The sequence below is a fragment of the Hylaeus volcanicus genome, chromosome 1 (genome assembly GCF_026283585.1).
Source record: "Hylaeus volcanicus isolate JK05 chromosome 1, UHH_iyHylVolc1.0_haploid, whole genome shotgun sequence".
NCBI lineage: Eukaryota > Metazoa > Arthropoda > Insecta > Hymenoptera > Colletidae > Hylaeus > Hylaeus volcanicus.
Genome location: NC_071976.1, coordinates 23687309 through 23708714, shown reverse-complemented (window position 1 = coordinate 23708714; position 21406 = coordinate 23687309). Strand labels below are relative to the sequence as shown.

Sequence of the window (21406 nt, the reverse complement as noted above, 5' to 3'; positions counted from 1 at the left end):
CTTACCCTCTCGAAGGAGGAATTTAAAATTTATTTTCTTTTTGCTCCGGTCGAATACACACAACCCAAGGCAATTTTTATCTGTAAATTGATCCTAACAGACAAATATGCCGTCTCTCTTTAACCCTTCACGGACTTATAAGTCCTGCCAGTAAATGAAGGGTTAATATAATACTTTCATATTCAAAGAAAAATGGGTTTGCCAATACGTTTTATTACCCTTTGTACGTTGTCGCGTGAAAGTTTCGGGACATCTTCCGATCAAATTTTGATACAGACCGACTATATATATAAACACCAACTGCTTAACACTTTATTTACCGGGAGCCTATTTATAGGCTTTTTAATCGCAGTATTTAGCTATTCGAATTTATTTACTGTGTTGATGCTTGTCTACTTACAATGATCAGTATTTGGAAACAAACTTGGCTTTCAATGTACCCAGTAACAGTATAGAGGAATTATTCTCAGCCTAGATTTGCATATGCAACTGTAGACAATTCTTTTCTGAATTAAAGACTGTTTCTAAATAGCCCGGTAGATAAAGTGTTAAAACCGAGTGATATCCATTCCTGCATCCACCAGAGACTGGTTGCACTCGTAGACGATGTTAATCAACGCATCCGCCCATAGACTCGAAGAATCGGTAAAGCGGTTACGGTGCACGAACCAAGGAAGAAGGAATATCCGACGTGCAGAAGCGGACAAAACTTTAGCGCCGGCATACGAAGGCGTTCGCCGTTCCTCCGAGGGGGATACAGCGCGCGCCTTCCCGCTTTTTATTTATGCCGGCCATTTTGCGGCACGATGGGACGCCATCTTGTTTTTATGGCCACCCCTCGAGTAGCTTCGTCCAACCCTCGTTCCATCTACATGCAGATACGAATCCCCTGGCATTTTATCTTCGAAACTTGTTGGTCTTCGTCGTTCATCGAGCCGCCTCGAAAGAGCTGCGAACTCCAACGCTCCCCACCTGCCGCCCCCATTACGTTTCCACGAAGAATCCTCCTCTCCCCTTTGTTTTATTCACGGTTGATCCGTCGATCTGTCCTGATTACATTTTAAAGACGTTCCTGGCTCCCTTGCGAGGCACGATCCGCTCCCTCTTAAACTTGGCCCCCCCCCCCCCTTCTGTGCCTCGGAGTTCCTTCGATCTCGCGACCACACCCCCTCCCCTCGCACCTCAGCAAACGTACTATCTTTTAGGGGTACTTACAGGATCTGCTCGTTAGAGCATGTCGAGAGGTTAACGTCAAGGGACTCGTGCAGTTCGTCGCGGTATTCTCGAGGAGGCGTTTTCAAAGGGTTATGGAAAGTATGAAGGTTACTTATGGGAGAAATATAAAAATAGAACTGCATATTCAGGTACAAATATTGGGAATGGAAGTTGCAAATAGATAAATAGATAGATAATCCTTGTAACTTTTACGTAAGAACTTTTGCTTACATCGCATCATTTACAGATTAACAAAAAGAAAAGAAAAAGGAACATTCAATCCATGTTACATCCCTCTGAAACAGAACAACCAAAGCTAACTCTAAATTTATAATTTCTGCCGCTCGGTACTCATTCTATCCTATGTTTTCCTAACACTCTTACTGTTTTCCTCGCGCCGCCCTTTTACATTCGCTCTTTCCGGCCCTCTAATGTGTTCTATCGACTCTTCCTTCCTTCCTTCTCTTTTCTTCACCTTCATCCCCAAGAACCATTTCCAATGGAAGTTGTATTTATTATGGATTGTCAAAGGTAATTCAAATTACGGTAGCGAGTGTTCTATACGTAGTGCGTGAGTGAACGTATCGCGTGTACAACATGGCGTTTTATATTCGCGAAGTAAAAGTTTCAATTTTTTATTTTATCGTACGTTATGCTAGTATTAAATGTAATCTAAACGCGAGTTGCGAGCATGCAACGTGTTTCAATTAGCAATTCGTTCTCGAGGACACTCGAGCGATTCCAATCAGTATTACCCATTTACGTTTATTTAACAATCATTACTCACTGAGGTTCGTTGATCATTTTCATTGGAGTTATTGAATTTTCGTGTAACATCCTTGTATTAGAAAAATGTTTGATCGTTCTATTTCATTTCCTATTCCCAGGGAGGGATACAAGGAAAGTCACTGTCTCTTCGGGCATTGAAATCACCGAGATCCTAATTCCTATTGCGAATTGTCAATGAGATAAACGAGTGACAGGCCCCCTAAAATTGTTTGCAAATGGTTCTCGCGTTAAACACGAGCCCATTAGAGTAAATATAAACACAGGACATGACTCTCTTTAATTTTGAATCTTTAAAATTGCGAATGAAGAGAAAAGTTATTTAGAAAATTATTTCGAACTCGACTTCCGATAAATTATCACTCTTCTTCAATTTGATTAATCTTAACGATACAATATCCACGAATATGAGACGGGATTAGTCATCATTGTTTCTTGTTTATCACAACAACAACAAAATTGCTCAATCTTACTAATCTCGACGATGCGATACCCACGAGTACAACGCGCGAACAGTCATCAATTTTCTTTTTTATCATAACAAAAGAATGTTGCCAACAACGCTAGAAAGTACGGAGACTTCAGCCAAAGGTAACGGATTAATTGTAACTCGCCCCTACTTTGAAGCGACCTTTTACGAACATTTTATGCAGCCCCGTAAACCATCAAGTTTACGATTAAAGTTACGACGATCCCCTCCCCCTCCGTTTCGTCCCCCGAAGCGTGCGGCTTCATATTTTTATTCGAGCGTGAGCGAATTCTTTTTTCATCGTTCTTCGTATTATTCAAGTAATGGAGGCCCCCTATCGTCCTCGCTTAAGAACCGTTCCTTTTTAGAGCTTTTCAGACGTTGCCACGTTACACCGCGAGCGGCTGTCGTAAGGTTATATCGTCAGGGTAAATACTTTGACCGCAAAGACTTGTCGTCGAGGTATTTTAACCAAAATTGCGCGGTAACAGCCAACCCGAGCCAATGTCGCTACAGCCATTGGACAAGTTTCAGCTGCCAGACTGCTGTTAGACACGCTAACGACGAGACTCGGTCGACGGGACGTGATATCCCTAGCCACGAAAAGAACGGCCGGATATCGACGCTGAGCACGAACGATCGTTCTTCTCGTTCCTTTTTTTTTTTTTACGTTTTCCTTCTTTTTCTTCTACGAGACGGGCGTGTGACCCAGCCGGTTCGCGGGAGAATCTCGCACTGAAACGTTCGTTAAATGTGTGGGGGGCAATTATAAATGTTCTTTGGACCTTAGTATACATTCAGAGTTAATCGAAATTTCTAACTATGGGTTGATAAGTTCTATGGTTGATAAAGGGTTGAACACCGCGAAGTACTCGTTATCAAGGTAGGGGTTATTAAACGAACGAATGAACGAATGAATGACATGCTTTCATTCATCGACAAAAAATGAATTTATCGACACTTCGCATTTCAGAGAAATTAAACCTAAACAAACATTATTGTTGGTCGATTTACTGCGTCAAACCTAATGGTGACCAAGATTCACCTCTCGAGTGCAGAGGGTTAATTTACAATGTGTAGACAAGAAATGAAAGCATGTCATAATATCTATCACTCAGCTGAACAACTTGAACGGAATTCTACAAAACAATGCACACGTTATCATAGCTTTTCCCTAAATTTTCCCTCATGGTGTTAATCGATTCGTCAAATGAGCCATCCTATACCATTCCAAGAGTTGGCGAAAGATAATCCCGTAACACGAAAGGCCAAGTAAGACCTCGCATGCATCGGTGAACGCACGAAACGAAGGTTCAAGAATCCACGAAAGGAGCAAGTCGTTTCTCACCGAAAAAGCAATCGAAATCTTTCGCGTTCCCATTAATCGAGCAACAAAAACCAGAATACCGGGGACCGAGATAATTTCCCAGCGTCTCATTAGCCCGTGGGATTTATCGTAACGAGTCCTTCCGTCAATCCAGGCTTCCGATTCGTAAATTCGAAATCCCTTCGTATATCACGAGATAGAGAGAAGGTGGAGGGAGAACCGCGATCGCCGTTTGCGTGCGTCCTGCTATTCTACGAAAGTAATTACGAATGAATTACAAGAGAGACGGCGAACCGTGCCAGTACGGCATGATAATGTAACGGAGTATAATGACCGGTACGCGATTATCGTCCTAATAAGCGAGTGACGCAAGAAAGTCTCTCGCTGAATAAGAATAAGAGAGAGGCCAATGAGGAGTTAAGAAGTTACATGGTTGAGCAAAGATCTGAAACGAGACGGGATAAGGCGCGAGCGGTCTCGTCCTTCCACGCCTGTCGGTGTTTCTACGTTTCCCACAGATGCTTGGAATTGGGTTTCGTGAAATGAACTTGAGAAGTTTGTCATTATCCCTCGTCTATTATCTCTAACGCTGAACCATCCGCGAGCTCGAATTCACCTTCCACCGCGATTATATCCTCGCGCAGGTGGAATTAACCTTGCGTCGATTTCGAACGAAGCTGCGACTATTGGAATAGACTGAAACACTTGACAACTACTGGAAATAATCGTATACTTGAATAGGTTGCCTGTTTTCCTTCGTATTTGGAAGAATTTATCGATTTTATGGTTCAGGTTTATAGAAGTGGACAGGAAGAACTTTTCTATAGACTGTTATTTATTTTTATTTGACTGTAGGAACTAGAGGGTTTTCCAACGGAGCCTTCAGGATTTTGTTTTTCAGTAGATTACAAATGCTGTGGAATATATGCTGTGCCACTGGGGTGGAGATATCATAGAGTAAGAATAGTATTCCACGCAGGTGAAACCGCGGAGCACAGCTAGGAATATATAAAGTTTTAATCTCCAAGAATATTTTTGTCTGTTTACACGATAACCAACGATAAACAAAATTTATATACTGAGTTCAATACTCCTACTACAAAACTACGCTCTGTTTTCGATTAAAACGTGAATCCAGATCCTCAGAAAAAAATTCCTGAATCTTGCCTATAGCAAAGAAGTCCATATATCCTCTTAACTAAACATCGTGCTGCTCAATTAACGCAACCATTCCATCGTACTGTCATCGATTACATAAAAAAAAATCACAATTGTACAATTACATCTAATCTATTTTAAAAGCAAAATTGCCCCACTCTCCACACTACCTTTGATCGCGGAAGCCGTAATTTGGGAATCAGATTGGCGTAATTACGGATTAACGGTTAATAAAAATGTAATGCGATCAATTATTCGCGCGGCACGCTAAAATTCGCGGCGATAATTTCTGCTAAAGCAACTGTGACAATTGATCTGTGGTTAATATAACCGCGATAGATATCCTCTCCCCAAGGAAATCAGTTTATTACGTCCATCCGTGATAAGTTTTGCGCAAAGGCAATCCGTGTCTCAATTACCGCTCCTCGGTTATATTTATATCGTAATCGACCTGGCATTATTGACGAGAATTATTTCATGTTTCGTTGGCAATTTCTGCGCCGTAGGGGGTATTTTTGGACAAGGGCGGATCGTCGACGGCGAAGAGAGAGGGCGGGGACGAAAAGGGGGATGGATAATGGAGTAATATCCACCTGATGGCCGTTTACCCTTTAACGATGATTCCTCGGTTTCAGGCAAACTGCGAGAGAGAGAGAGAGAGAGGGCAGTTACGTGTCAAATTTAATTTCACGGGAAATTTTCCGCCTCCCGCCATTTTCTACCCCCTCGAAAGGCGCACCGGTGGGATCATTATCGTGGCAATCATTAATTTTTAACCCCTTGCACTCGGAACGATTTCGTTACAGAACGTACAAACAGTAATTATGTCGCATCTACTACATAATATAACTTATAAAGCATTCAATTTATTCTAGTGGGATCTGAGCTTGTACGAATCTTTAAACATCGAGGAAGATGTTTATCTCAAAATTCAAAATTTTATATTATTCTAATATGTGATAATGTATGTGTACATTATCTTCACTAATAAAGTTTTCCTGGACTCGCGATGTCTCTTCCGAAGAGACATCCAAAGGGTTAAACCCTGGCTCCAATGGGTGACGTTTAACACGCGTATCTATCATCGCTGCAAGGGTTAAAAATAGTTAGATCTTACGTTCGATAATGGCGCGCGATTTATAGCACAAATTGGAAATAAATACCGTGCAATTATTAATTCATTCTACCAGTGGAGAAGCTAATCGTGGCCGTCGTCCCCCTTAATCGTTTCCTATCTTTTCAAACGCATCTGTGACTAAGCTGTCGTCGAGTGTGTCGTTCGTGACATTCCATGACAATGTCTAATCTTTTCCATATTTTAAATGGTGGAACATCTGCGACACGATCGGGAGGATATTAAGGCGGATTCACACGTTCGGTATTCGCTGAATCGTGAATTATTGCGCTGCTCGACGATGTACGCATTAATAATGGAGTTAATCCGAAATTTGAAAGTTTCTTCGTAAATCGACAAACGAGATGTAAATTTACAATGTGAGAATACTCTTAGGAAAGTATCACAGAAATGTTTGAAATATCAATATTTAAGTAAATATACGTGTCCAATTAATAATCTGAAATTTCACCTGACAGGAAATAAAAGCTATGGTTGTGAGCATTCAAAATCCTGAAGCTTCTTTTGAAAGACCTTGTATATTTAAAAAAACGCGCAGTCTTCATAGAGTGAGTTGGTTTTGGCTTATAGTGTTAAATGTGAGGAAAATTAAACAACTGGTAGTAGTAATAACCCAACAATAAGTTTTTAAAACTAGGCCCTGATGAATTTTCTACACATACCACTGAATCATTTAAATTCGCACAGAAAGTGCATCAATGTTTAGATATCATTTGACAGTCTATTAGGAGTCTCCAAAAATTATTATTCGTGGAATAAGATACGTGTGAAGTCCCCTTTATCTTTCCATGGAATTTTACCCGATCCCTAAGGGAAGTTTTCTCCATTTCCATATCTCGTCCCTATCTACGACTTCATCAAGTGCTCCTAATAATCGGTCGAGCACGGTACATTTCTTGTTACATCTTTTACGGCGCACGTGGTCGCGAAATGTCGTTTTTAATGCCGTCAGAAACGCGGCTCGCCGATTCCGCGGAGATACGTCGACTTATCTGTTAAATGTTGTTTAGAAGCACGCGATCCTTTCGTTGAATGAACACCGGCTATAACGGGAAGGTCTCGGAAAAAAATTGCTCGTTTTCATCACACGGGGAACGGACGATTGAAAAGTTTAACAATCGGAATTCAATGCACAACAAAAATCTTTGTTACGACTGCTTCCAAATTTTCAGAGTGGAACGCGGTAGATTATCGTTTACGAACGACGCGAAACAAAGTATCTATGTCTAGAAGTTGCAAAAACGTCGAGGCAAAACGACAACCAGTAATTCCTATCGCCAACCTCGTAATGTATTTATCACATTCTTCATTCTCATTACTGTATACCGTGTATTATCATGTTTGGAGGCATTAAATCCACGGTTATGCATATCGCATTAAATGCACTTTCTGTTATTCATGCGCTATTACTACGACAGATAAATCCTTAATGACGTCGATAGTCACGCTTCAAAGGGAATAAAGTATACGGAATGATACAACATTTAGTGCGCGCGCTAGAGTTTCTCCAACGAGAGCGAATTATGAGGAAAAAAAGAGAAATAAGAAATGGGTTATTGACGTGCGTATATCATACTAATTGTGAGGAGATTTAATTCGTCCAACCCCATCGTTACTATTTGGAGAAGGAGTAGATGATACGGCAATATCGCAGATAGGAATGAAAAGCATTTTTTAAATTTACTGTTACAATTCATTTGTTACGGCGCGGTTTATTGTTACACGCTGCAGAATTTGCTGCCATAAAGTTTTCTCAGGAATCACTTTTCCTAGTTCCATGAAGGATAATTCCATAGAATTGGTAAGTACCGCAAATTACCGTTCGAGTCATTGGAAGCGTCATTTCCGGATGAAAACCGCGACATCTTGTTGTAGCAAGTTCGCCAATCGTGTCTCGTTCAAATGGATTGACGGAAAAGTGTACTAGGTTGTCCCATAATTTCCCGGACACTTGCTACCAATAAATCATTTTATAATAACATTATAATCAAACAATAATTATTCCTCAAAATAAATGCCATCGCTTCTGATAGTTTTTATCCATCTTTCTGCCAGTGGTTCAATTCCGATTTGGACCAAATGTCATAAAGAATTTTAATGTCAAAAATTCAAGCATCAAGTGTCCGAGAACTTATGGGACAACCTAGTAAAAGTGATACTGAAAAATAAGAAAATTAATATAATAATCCATGTAACGATACATAAAATAATTTATATAGCAATGCATATAATAGTCCATTAAATATTTCATATAATAAACGATGTAATAAACTACAGAATGATCAATGTAATAATCCATAGAATAAGCTATGTGACTAAAAGAAATTAATAAAATTCAAGAAATTGCACACTTTAAAAAAAAAAACAATAAAAATCTGACCCCTTTCGAGTGCAACTATGTCCCTAGCCATCCTACGACTCGTTTTAATGACGCCAGCAAGAAGAAAAGGAGAAAAATACAAAAGCTAATCGAGACGGCTACCAAAGGGGAACTGGTCTATGGAGCGCAGACAAGTTTATACGCGGAACGGAAACGCTGTACCTCGACTTCAAAAAACGACATCGATTCCTCCATCGCGTGCCACTCTTATTAAACACGCTTTTCACTCTCCGCCTGCCACAAGAGCGGGCAAAGAAGAGGAAACGCGAGCAATATTTTTAGACGAGAGGACGAGTGAACGATCGTGCATTGCTATACAGGACCATCTGGAAATTACATGTTCCAAGATGCTCCCATAATAGCCCTTATTAAAGGGAAGAAGGAGTGTTGTCCTGAAAAGATAAAAATTGAAGAAAAGTGTTCAGATTGATCTTCGGTATTTAATCCATCAGAGCCTGAAGTGTCACTTCTTTGGTAAACAAATTTTCCCTTTCTCTCCTACTACAATCTTATTTTAAAATACAAAGAAAGTCGTATAAAGAAAGGAAAATTAATAGCGAGTATCGAAAATGATACAAATTTAAAAGTGCAAACAAGTAAAATAAATCGACGCAATTTTTCCGGCCAATAAAGAAATCTCGATCCTCGCTTCTCGCACTCGCAAGCATTCCTCGGATGCGCCTTAAATTGTTTAAATTGATCGCCATGCGTCCCTCGGGAACTGGTTTCCCGCGAAACACGAACTATAACATTCACTCGGGATAAACGACGTCGCAGTGTCCGAATGGTACCATGGATCGTTCCTGGGATCTAACAGTATACACGTATACAATAATTACCCAGGAGGAACGAGCGGCCCGATAAGAGAATCTCGAGCGGGTTTTAACCGCGATTTACGCGTCTAGTTTCGCATAAGAGGACGATAAAGCTTCATTTTGATCCGGGCGAGCTTCCCACTGTCCGCGGGGTAATGGAACTGGCGCGATACTATCGATGGTTAACGGTAACTTTATTAATACTCTTCCACTGAAATCGCGACGCACCTGCTCCGTGGCGACTACAAAGACGACGTTACAATTTGCACGGGACGGCAAATCGTTCCGTGTAACTCGTAAGCTCGGCTTTACGGTTTTATAATCGTTTCCCAAAGCGAGGTTTTACTTGTGCCACGCGGTATCGTAAGTAATTCCCGCGGTACCGTGCATATAATTCGACGTCGCCACTTTATTCTGGAATTTCACCGCTTGTTTTGCTCCGTGCCACGTTTCTTCCAGCGTCGTTTAAACCGTTTGCCTCTCCACGGTTTTCGACATCCAGCGCGTTCACGCGAGGAAATCGCGATCCACTTTCGACGATACGAACGGACGAAATTGGCATGAGACGATAATTTCATGTGGAACAGTTTCATCGAAACAGTGGAGAGGAATATGTTTGACACCTTGGCTACTAGACCGACACTCGTGTGAATTTCTAGGAAGCTAAAATTTGGTTGCGGGTCTATCGAAGATTAAATAATTTAACATTTTGTAAACTCGTTCCAGATTTACTGTCATTATCGTCGTACCATTGAAATTAATTGTTTTACTTTCTTAATGAAACTAACTGTCATCCATTTCTGGTGACATAGTCATTCTTCGCTTTGCATTCACCGAATCTTGCATACAATTCTCGAATTTTTTATTTTAATGTATCATACGAGAGAGAAGAACATTGCCTAATGGCTGAAGTGTGCATTTGGACCTGACTTCAATATACTAAATTATGCACAACCCTTAAGGTAGAATTTTATCATTTTTAATTATCGAAAGGGTTTAATTTACTGACTGTTGAATTTTTCATAGTTTTAAATGGACAGTGGTTTTATAATACAGAATTCATTCGTCCCTTCTGCTGCACCCGTGTCCAGTTACCCGACAATGAGGTTCTAGGAAAATTATAACGGCAAGACCGCAAAGAAATACAGCTGGGAAAGAGGCAAGAATCATTGAAAATTGTTGACGTGGGACTAATAAAAACTCGGTTTTATTCGAGCCTCATTTATATTAGCCTCTTTACACTATTACACTACATTGCATTCTCAGGAACAGAACAGAACTTTGTACCTCGCAGCAGTAACGATCGATAATATTCCATCGACTCTTTGAGTACTTGTTCGCAAACTAAGTTCTTACTAAGTCAGCAAATATCAGTCTAGATTTTCAATAAATTGTACGGTTATTAAAATTCACATTGTAATTTCTTGAATTCAGAACGTAACTTTGTACCTTGCAGCAGTAACGATCGCTAATGTTCCATCGACTCTTGGGGTACTTGGATTATTATGCTGTGTAACAATTTGAAGAATAATGTTGTATCTTGCTGCATCATGCTATTATACGTTGTATTATGGTCTATGATTTTTGAATACTCTGTATTTTGCAGTATTATGCTGTATTTAGATGGAATATTATGCAAATTAAGCCCTTACTAAGTCAGCGAATATCAGTCTAGATTTTCAATAAATTGTCCGGTTATTAAAATTCACATTGTAATTTCTTTTCATTTCATATCGAGATCGAGGAGGTTAATGAACGTTGATTTTCCTCCAACAGTAGCTGGGGCGTTTCCGAGGAGGATCGGTCATCCTTACCAAAACAGGACACCGCCTAAGAGAAAGAAACCGAGGACGAGCTTCACCAGGCTGCAGATCGCCGAGCTTGAGAAACGTTTCCACAAACAGAAATATTTAGCGTCGGCGGAGCGAGCAGCCCTGGCGAAGTCGTTGAAGATGACGGATGCCCAAGTGAAGACCTGGTTTCAGAACAGACGGACAAAATGGAGGTGAGTCTCTGGCATTATCTAATGTATCATGACGCTCCTCGTACCCCTCGCAATTTTTCGGGATCGCGGAAACGCTCGGCATTACTCGACCTAACTAAATATTTTATTTTTCCCCGTGCTGGGGTCACGAGAATTAATTTTAATAATAGGTTGGATGCACAGGACTTGCAGAAATGTGCATCATCTAGGTAGTAAAATATTTTTATACTTTCTAAAGTGGGGTAACGAAAACTAATTTTCATATATAAATAGAGTCTGCACGATTGCATTCAAACTAAACTACCGACGAACTATCGGTTAATCAGTATGGCGGCTTGTAGCCACGCGCACACATGCCGATTGTTTTCTTGCCGACTCCGCATTATGCGATCGCTCTCTTCAAGAGCCGCCAACACTAACAGATTGTTTGACAACAATCGGCCGACTATAAGCCAACCCGACAAAACTATCGGCCGACAGAAAGTCTGCAGTCTCCGGGGGCTCTCAACGATCGCGTTCAGATGGGCAACGACTACACTGTTTACCGTTCGCATTGTTTTTGTCGAATCTGATGTTCGATCGTTGGAGAAATTGAAAGGGAAAACGCGAGATGGAAACCGCGCCGTGGAATGTTAATAGCGGGTCGACAGGGTCCTGCCGCGTGTATCCGTGGACGCATCGAGCGTCGAATGTAGTGGAGACTCTTCAAGATAAGGAAGGACGAAAACACGTCATTTAGATAAAAGGGGGGCCCGTCCGTGGCGCGGGTACCCGATACCAGGGGCGTCTCCGCGGCGAGACGAAGCTTGGAGACATTCTTCGAGGGTACAACGTGTTCCACCGTTCGGAGTCGTCTTTTTCCTGCTTTAATAGTTGCTTTGAACGACTTTTAAAAGCGTCGACCTGCTGTCGTGTCCTTGGATCGTTCCGGGAAGTATTAGGATAAAGAGATGGCTACTTTCAGGGCTGGAGGATTGTTCGGACAAGATGCTCGGCGATTATGGACGCATAGCTTTCCGAGTTTTACCTTTATCTGTCTGCTCTAAGACGAAACGAGGACATTACGAATTGGTGGCGGTTTGTAGAACGATGATGGGTTAGAAGTTGGAAGGGGTTGAAGCACCTCGGTGAACTTATGATCGAAACTGTTCTGCTCCATGATGAGACTATTTGGACTTGAGGTCAGAGACGAACAAAGTTTTATCTGGGTTATAAATCTATATATATAAAAATTCCTTTGTGATGTATACAAGGAATAAGAAAGGATATTTCGAAATTCAGCCCCTAAGGGGGTAAGAAGGAGTAGCAACGTTTGTATGAGGAATATTTTATTTGTGGTCGGATTTACTTGACTTGGTCTTAATACTCTTTGATATAATTAATCAAACACCTGTTCTAGCATTTTAAAAAATGCAATCCCTGAAGGGGTGAAAAGGGATTGCGATTCCTTTCAATTTCCTTTGTAATTGATTTCCTGTTCCTTCGTCATAAAAACAATTTAGTTAGGAAATTTGTTAGCACAGCAACTAACGAATAAAACTTAAATTTAATAATTTACTATGGACGTTCGTTAGATTTAATAGGTCAACTTGTTATTCGTCCGAGAGGTGTCTCAATTTACAGTTCCAATTCGCTGACAAGTACCGATCTAGATTTTCCGCAAGATTTATTCGTAACCATCGCGCATAACCGTCCAAGAGTTTGTGGAAACGCGCTGCCGTTATTTCTCGCATTGTTCCTGGAGCTCCGACACTAAACAGGCAAATGGACAAAAAAAACGAAGAATGTAAAACGCGACGGATAAAAACGGGTAGAATGCGTTTAGAAGTTTCATAACGATCCAATAAGAGCGAGAAAAAGGCTTTCGATGCCGTTGTATTTGGATCTCGATTTCTTACCGGATTGTATACCCAGTGTATACCATTTGTCGTAAAATGTGCAGAAGTGAAAATTACGTTTCTTCTGGGGAAGCCAAGGAACGGGTTCCTTTCTAGAACGAATATCGTTGGGAAGTGTTCGGACGTGACGTGTCTTCCTCGTCTTTTTAAAGTGCTCCAAACGAGATTCCACAGTTAGTGGTCTTAAATCGCGGTGTTTTTAATCATTTCCAGTACTGTTATGATTGTTCGCCGAGTGATTTCCTAGGAAACTCACCTTTTAAAGTTTTTTTGTAATTGTTTGTCGAGCATTACTTCGGCCGCATTGCTCCATTTTTATAATTTCACGAGCTTGTCGTTAGTCTCGATGCAACGCGATGCATCGTATAATAACTCTGTTTATTACCCTTTCACTTCAATTATTTAATTTAGCATTCTTAACCCTTAAATGCCCTAAGTCTCAAATTCGATACCGAACTTTTAAATCAAATTGTACACTCGCAATTTGTTTATTTTTAACATTTGCCTGTATTTATGTTACCATTACACAATGTTCTTTTGTACAAAAGTTCAAATAATGAATACATTGATGCTTTTTAAAATTTAATTTGGAAAATCGGTCCTCTAAGAGTTAGATGTACGTTTTATTCATTCTTCTATTTATGGACACTTACAGAAGTTAGGTTCTTTACTGTTTAGTCATTTTTACAAATTAGGGAAATTTGATATGTAGCAAAAGCAGGTCTTCTATTTTTTTTTAAACTGATATTATCTATCAATGAAAAGGATTTATGTACAGTGTCGACTTACAAGGTTTACTTAGTTAGGTTGTTTTCCTAGCCAGTGTCGCACCGGCGATAATTACATCCAGTCGATACACGTAATCGCCATTCACGATGTGTATCGGTCGTGAAACGATTGAAACGTGCCCATCCCTGAGTTTCGTTCCCGCAAAAGCAAGTTGAAGTTCCACGTCTTTTTATTACGTAGTCGGTGTCGTCGCTCGAGAAGCGAGCATGAAATTCGATTTAGCCGGCGACGACGTGTGTTATCTGTCTCCGAGTGTGTTCGGGAACGGTAACTCAGTGACAGATACATTCATCTGGATGCCCCGACGAATTAAATTTACATCTAAATGACAAGTGGATCATAATTAATCTCGAGTATACGACCGTATGATACGCGACTTGCATAAATCACGAAACTCGAACGAGCGAAACGCTTGTAAAATTCATTCGTGTTCCGAATAGAATATTATTTCCTATGATATGTATTCGATTATTATATATAATACTTTTTCATACATTTGCGTTACGTTCGCCCACGGTTACGCTGGCGTGACGTATCTTGTAGATCGCGTAGAAATAGCTCTGAACATTTTATGTCCTAGAAGATTCGGCAACTAATTTCCTTTTTTTTTGGTCATTTTCCAGGATTTTCAGGGATTTCCCGGGATGCTATGCTCTCCTTCATTCAACTCGAGAATTAAATACTAGCGAGGTCCTGTAAGAGTCTTTAGTAACAGAAATCGTCGTTGGTTAAAAAATCGTTTCACGGACTTTACCTATATAATTACTTTAAACAAAAATAACACACCTTATCGTAAACATGTAGTCTACTTATAAATCAAATCTAATATCGTGGAGATGAAAATTAAAAAGGCTCTCCTAAACGAACTCGATATCGGAAACCACCCCTGTCGATACTCGTCCTAGAATCAAACCAAAAACTTCAATCTTCAACTTCGTCGCTTTTCGAGGTCGTAAGAATATCCGCGGAGGGAGGTCCGTGGAGGGATTCGAAGAAAGAAGAGAAAACAATCGCGTTTTCTCCACCCCTGGATCGGCACATCCGCGGCGCGGTCCAGCGAGCAGCTGCGTTTAAAGTAACGAGATGACTGTAGGCAGAGATGAGATAACTCGGCTTCAATAATTCAGATACCTAACAGCTTAGCCCTGTCCCGTACATAATGCAGTCTATCCGCCCCATCGTGCTCCCTCATCCACCCCTGCTTTGACTGCCAACTCTCCACCTCTGGCATCCCCCGCTCGGCTCCTCGCCGTGGCAACCCTTCGGCTCGGCAGCCAGTACGGTCGTCGACTGTTCCATCGGCTTCTTGCCTCGGCTTTTAAAGTGTCAAACCCTCGAATCCGCGATTCAGGATCGTTTCGATCCACTCGACCCCACCGATTCGCCTCGTTAAAGATTCATCGGTCGCCGTGTCGGATCACGCCGGTAATCGGTCGAACACGAACGCGTACGCCGACTATAAAAGACTTGTTTCCTTTCTGGGACGTAAATCGCGACGAAGAAAGACCAGCCCCTTATTACAGGGGATGTTTTTAGAGGCGCAATTACGGGATGATCTCTCCCTAATGAGCATCGGGAGAAATTTACTGTTATTGACGTTGAAATGGAAGGGCGGGGAGTCTTGGTCGAGGAAGGCGTTAATTTAAAAAGTTGACGAAATTGTAGATTTTTGGGGGAGAATGTCGCAGCTGTGTAGTTGAGCGGGGTAGGTTGAAATACGGGAATGAAAGTGGTGGAGAGTTCTGGTTCCTCCAAGTTACGTGATTTCTAGTCTCTGGAGATAATTTTCTCTGTGATTGGGCAAATTGTTTGGTTAGAACTTCATTTAGTATTTTGCGTATAGTACTACGTGTTGTTTCTTTTTATGCCACGTCTTACTTTTTAGTTAAGTGACTTCTAATTTTACTATCGAACCAAGTTCTCGTCACTGACTAAGTGGACCAATTTCATTAATTAATTTGAGACTAATACTGAAATTAATAATCTTTACTTCAGAATTCAAATACCCTTAAATGTCTAACCCATTCATTTACAATATCTTTAGATCATTTTTGTCGTTTAATTAAGATCAAAGTTACTGTTAAGACAAATAAGAGACAAAATTCTCGTCCCATGCATTACTCAAAACAGATGAAATTTTGTGCATATTGAATCGAACGTATTGTAAATTTTCAATATGAATGATTACTTTACAATATCTTTTTATAATTATTATCCTTTGGTTAAGATCAAAGTTATGATCAAAGCGAACAAGAAGAAGAATTCTGATCCCCCGCATTACTCGAAAAATCGAAGTAAGAACATGTAACATTTTGTGCATATTGGATTGATCACATTGTACATTTTCAATATGAATAATTACTTTACAATGTCTTTTTATAATTATTATCATTTGGTTAAAATCAAAGCTATGGTTAAAACAAACAAGAAGAATTCTTGGCCCTGCATTACTCAAAAAATCGTATTAAAAACAGATGAAATTTTGTGCATAGTGCAAATTTGCCGTATAAACTTGCGAATGCACGAGGCGTTGGTCAAAAGTTATAGCCAGCTATAGAGGGATAACGATAAGAGTAATGTGTCCCAGGTTGCGAGAGAATACGGTTATGCTGGCCACAGCGAGCGGGGGCTAGGCAGTGTCGGGACTGCAAAATGTAATCGGCACGGCGCCCTCAATTATTAATTGCTAACCACGTTAATTACTTGCAAGGGTGTAGGCGCGGCTGTCACTGAAACAGTGGCGTAGCCGCGATAGAATTTCCGGGAGAATCGGTTAAATGTAATCGAATCGTCGCCGTTAATAAAAGCCGCGTCACGTTTAACCTTATCGATTTCCTGCTCCGATACTGCGTTGAATACATGAATTGAATTTTAGAAACAAAATGACGGTGGAGGGGTAAGTAAATTATTTTTAATTCGAGAAGTGCATTAGTCTCACTGAATGGAATTGGAAAGACATTGGATTTTCTATTAAATGGTACTTGGTAAATATTTCAATTAATTAAGATGAAAGAGAGACAAATAGAGACCATTGAATTAGTATATGTTTTTACATTTTCAATGATTCTATGCTTCCATGCTTGATCCTTAAATAACATTCTGTCGAAGGGAGTTGGTAGTGTGTGAATCTAAATTAAATACCTATGAATCTTCCTAATTTTATGAAACACAAAATAAATAAAAGCACTTGAAAGTATTTTATTCATAAAATCCTACTTGTTCGCGACTCAATTATTCATTGAACCCTCAATTATTACTGAATCTACAAGTATTCAGAATTTTCAAATATTGATTTTTAATTCGTGAAAGGAGGAAAATTTCTAGAAATTATTTAGCAGTTCTATTTTTTTTTTTTTTCTACATTGCGTGAACTTCCACGAAACAGAAGTATCTTTGAGACGAGAAACTAATATCGGGCGTAGAAAATTACAGGAAGTTCTTCAGGTAGGCTTGCCCAACCCGAGAGTGGAAGCAGAAAGGTCAAATTAACAAGGTACTTTCTGATCTTCGACAGGTCGGATCGCGGTATAATTCGTAAGGAGACACGTTGCCCGAGTGCCACCGGTCTTTAGAAGCCCACGCGTGTTGCGTAAAGAAACCAGTTTCGAGAAATAACAACGATCTGTCTTGGAAAACGTTATAATCTTAGGAAACATTCGTCAGTCTTTCGACTACGGCTGTGTTCAACAGATATAAGGCTTCATTAGACAAACTATAAATCAAGAGACGCCTAAGGTACCCAAGAGACTCGTATCTAATACTCGGATAGCTTAGCCATTGTGTATTCAATTCAAAATTACGTTAATTTTAACAATTCGCCACTTTTCGTGCGGATACTTATTGAAATTGTATAATTTGTATGTATGTGGGTATTGTTGTAAATAGAAGGGATGTTTTGAAGAATAGGGGGACTTGTACTTTTATAATGTTGATATTTTGGTAATTTGTTTAATCAGAAGGCTGTGTTTACAATTTCATTGAGATTGGCTAGTTATTAAAATTGTATAATTGGCATATTAGTGGGAATTATTATAAATAGAGGGGATGTTTCGAAGAATAGGGGAAACCTGTACTTTTATAATAAGAACGGGAAAGCTTTGTTTACAATTTCGTTGAAATTTAGTACATACGCAGATTAAGCTTCCATAACAAGAAATGAAATGAACTCAACTCTTCCCTCTGCCATTTTAACTAATTGTAAATCAAGTGGGAGTTATGTATCACACGAAGATGACCGGCCACCCGAAAATTGTGCATTAGCAACATATTTCACGAGCCTCGCGAGGATCTTCTCGTACTAAAGACCAGATCGACGTCCCATAACAAAATTTGCATGTCCCCTCCCAATGAATCCAAACCTTTCCTCTTCAATCCCACTTATCCCCATAAATAATTAATTTTCTCAACGACTGTCCCACCGTTTGAACTTCTCCCTCTATCGTCGACCGTTTAATAACGTATGGCCGCGAAGGTGAAATCATAAATCCGCTTAAAAGCAACCGAGGAGATAACGCCCGTCGCGTTTCCCACAATTACGGGAGCCGCGGCGACCCAGCGTAAAATAAACGAGTCGATCGTGTGTTAATTGCGACGGTGACCGTTATCTGAAATCTCTCGTCGACATCGGCGGTCGTTCTAGTCGTTAATCGTGCAACAAACGATCGAGTTGTGTCCCGATCGAACCGACTCGCTCGTGATACACGAGCTACCGAGGGGGCAACGCGCTCCTCTCTCAAGGAAGAGGCTGGAACGGCTCCTCGCGGAGATAAACAAAGGTACAACGAAACCGTTTAATTATCGAGGACCGAAGATTAACTCTAATGGAACGACGGTGTTTCGTGGCCCGTATAGCAGCGGCTCGCTGATTGGCCGCGTTATCCCGTCTGGCGCCTACCAGACTGAATAACTTTTCGGTTTGATCTCGTTGGCAAAGAGCACTTTGAGCTGGGCCCAAATATTGTCGATAAGCTAGGGAAAAATAACGAATTAACGGCTCTCTACCGAACCTTAAACATAGACTGTTATTTTTCAATTTTGGAACCTTGGTTGTCGTCTTTGGGAAAGAACTAGATCGACATTGACAACTCTTTTACTTTGCAGAGCTCAGAGATAAACCAGACTTGTCGCAGACTTATTGTTAGCCCAGACCTCTAGGAAGTTAGTATAGATGGCAATAGGAGGTGGTGGGATTTATCCAAGTGAATGTTTGCCATAGAATAATGGTACGAATTTTTTTTTCTGGAAGATGAAGGTAAAGAAATTGCAGGTCTATCCAAAGATGACCTAACGACGTAGAGATAAATCAGACTTATTAGCCTAGACCTCTGAGAAGTTAGCAGAGGCGGAAATTGGAGGTGGTAGAATTAATCCAAGTGAATGTTTGTTAGATAATACTAGTACCAATTTTTCTTTTTCTCTAGAAAATGGAAGGTGAAGAAACTGTAAGACTATCTACAGATGACTCGTCGAAGTCAAGCGTGTTCTTACATTCAATGACTTTATGTTCATATCAATGAACACAAGCCCTGCTTGCAAGACTAATACTTCCTGTTTCATCGAATCTTGAAGTTACTAAGAAATGTACAAAAAATCCAGTTGACCAATTTCGATCGTACCTGCGCCATTTTCTAAGATTGGCATTTAAATACGGATGCAAAGTCACGTAAAAATCTTAGTTAAAACGTAACAATTTCAATTAAATTGCCTATGACGTCTGAATCGTTCGAAAGATTGGACACTTTTAGATGTTGGCAGTCAATTCATTCAGCGTGCCCATAAAGGTGTCCAGCGTGGAGAAGAAAAGCTTTCGATAAAGATTCCCATCCGAGGAGACCGTCGACGTTGCCAACAAGTCGGCCATTTTGTGGTTCTCTAATAGACTTAGTGCTAGAAAACAGACACACTCGAACCACCCCTTAGCGAGCTAGCGTTGCGCCGTCGACGAATCGAATTAACTTTATTACGTTTGTCTTCTGTTTTCCGCCCCAACAGCCGCCAGTCGCTTTTCACCCCTGGCTGCTCTCGGTCGATTCCTCTGCGGTCTCTCACTGCGCCATCCAGCTCTTCCCTGTCATTCAACCTAACTGGTCTCATCGGCCCTTCGGTTTAACCTTGACGATTTCTTTGAACGATTTTCCTCGATTAAATTGTCTAAATAGGGATTAAAGAGTGGTGTGACACAGGACTTTTTAATTGCAAAATCGAGAAAAGAAATGGTACAAATCGAAACAACTCTTTGGTGTTAGCATCAGGTAAAATGGTAATAAATTTAATAAAAATTGAATTTTATTTTAGTCAAATTTAGAGATCTCCTCGACGCGTGGGAGTCAAACGTGGGAGTCAAACGTCGTCTTCGTGGTAGACAAACCAAACCTGAAATTATCCTTCAAAATATTTAGCAAGACCTCTATCAGTATCGAAGCTACCTAGATGACGTAGATTGCAAAATACGCAAAACGTTGACAACAAGCTGATAACTAGCATGAATACTACCTCGAATAATAATACCTGCGATATTCTCGAATTTTAAATTCAACAGGCCTCTCTTCCACGTTTTGCCCTAAAGTTGAATTAACCTTGCAGGTCGAAAATTCCTTACAGAACGCTAGTTTATCCTCAGCTTCGTTTGTTGCAGGAGGCAAACAGCCGAGGAAAGGGAGGCTGAGAGGCAGGCGGCGAATCGGTTGATGTTGTCTCTCCAAGCTGAAGCTCTCGGGAAGGTAGCTTATCCGACGACGGTGCCCAGCCATCCATCAGGTACCACCGTTACCAGTTTGGACAGGCAGCAACCCCCCACATCGCTGACCCATCCCGTTGGCCAGTGGGCCTCGCCGTACGGCCCACCGCAACCCCTAACCGAGCCAATTTGCTGAACCTCGGCTATTCAACCCAATCGAAAGACTCGTACCGAGTGAACTCGGTGAATTATATCGTTTTTCTGTCCGGCAGTAATACTGTCGCAACTCGAAAAAGTGAAAACTTGAGTCTCGCCCTCGCAGCGTCAATTAGGAGAGGATTGTAAGTAGAATGTTCACTCAAAGAGGACAAGGACGATCGTGTAATATGTCTAAGTAACTATAGGTTGTAAAGTGTCGTACTGAATTCATCTCTTTCCGAAGTTGTATTTTTAACTCGTATTAAAAATCTGTCTTTGGGTCGAATCAATTGAAAATAAGTGAATTTATGAAAAAACAAAAAACACAAGTTCGCGTTTGTGGAACGGAGACGATGTTACATGGTAAAATGCGAGTTTATTGTACATGATAGTGATAATAAGATGCGTTAATTTTTTAATGGGCCAGGCCCACTCATTTGTAGGCATCGTGAATGTCGTGCATGATATTCTAGAACGATGGATAATGTTTTACTAACTTTGTAAATTTAAGCTAAGGTGTTATTCTCTTTTGTGAGTTGTGGCAATATTGCTGTCGATTCGTTGTGTCATGATTTA

The 21406-nt window shown here is 40.6% G+C and overlaps 1 protein-coding gene across 1 annotated transcript in view; it reads left to right on the top strand.

Moving 5' to 3' along the window:
• Positions 1–20828, top strand: part of LOC128878817 (homeobox protein Hmx) — a 41086-nt gene extending 20258 nt beyond the window's left edge. The window contains exons 2-3 of the mRNA XM_054127365.1: positions 11062–11290; positions 20591–20828. Of these exons, the coding sequence (XP_053983340.1) occupies positions 11062–11290; positions 20591–20828 (467 nt within the window). The remainder of the gene's footprint in view (positions 1–11061; positions 11291–20590) is intronic.
• Positions 20829–21406: the final 578 nt, after the last annotated feature.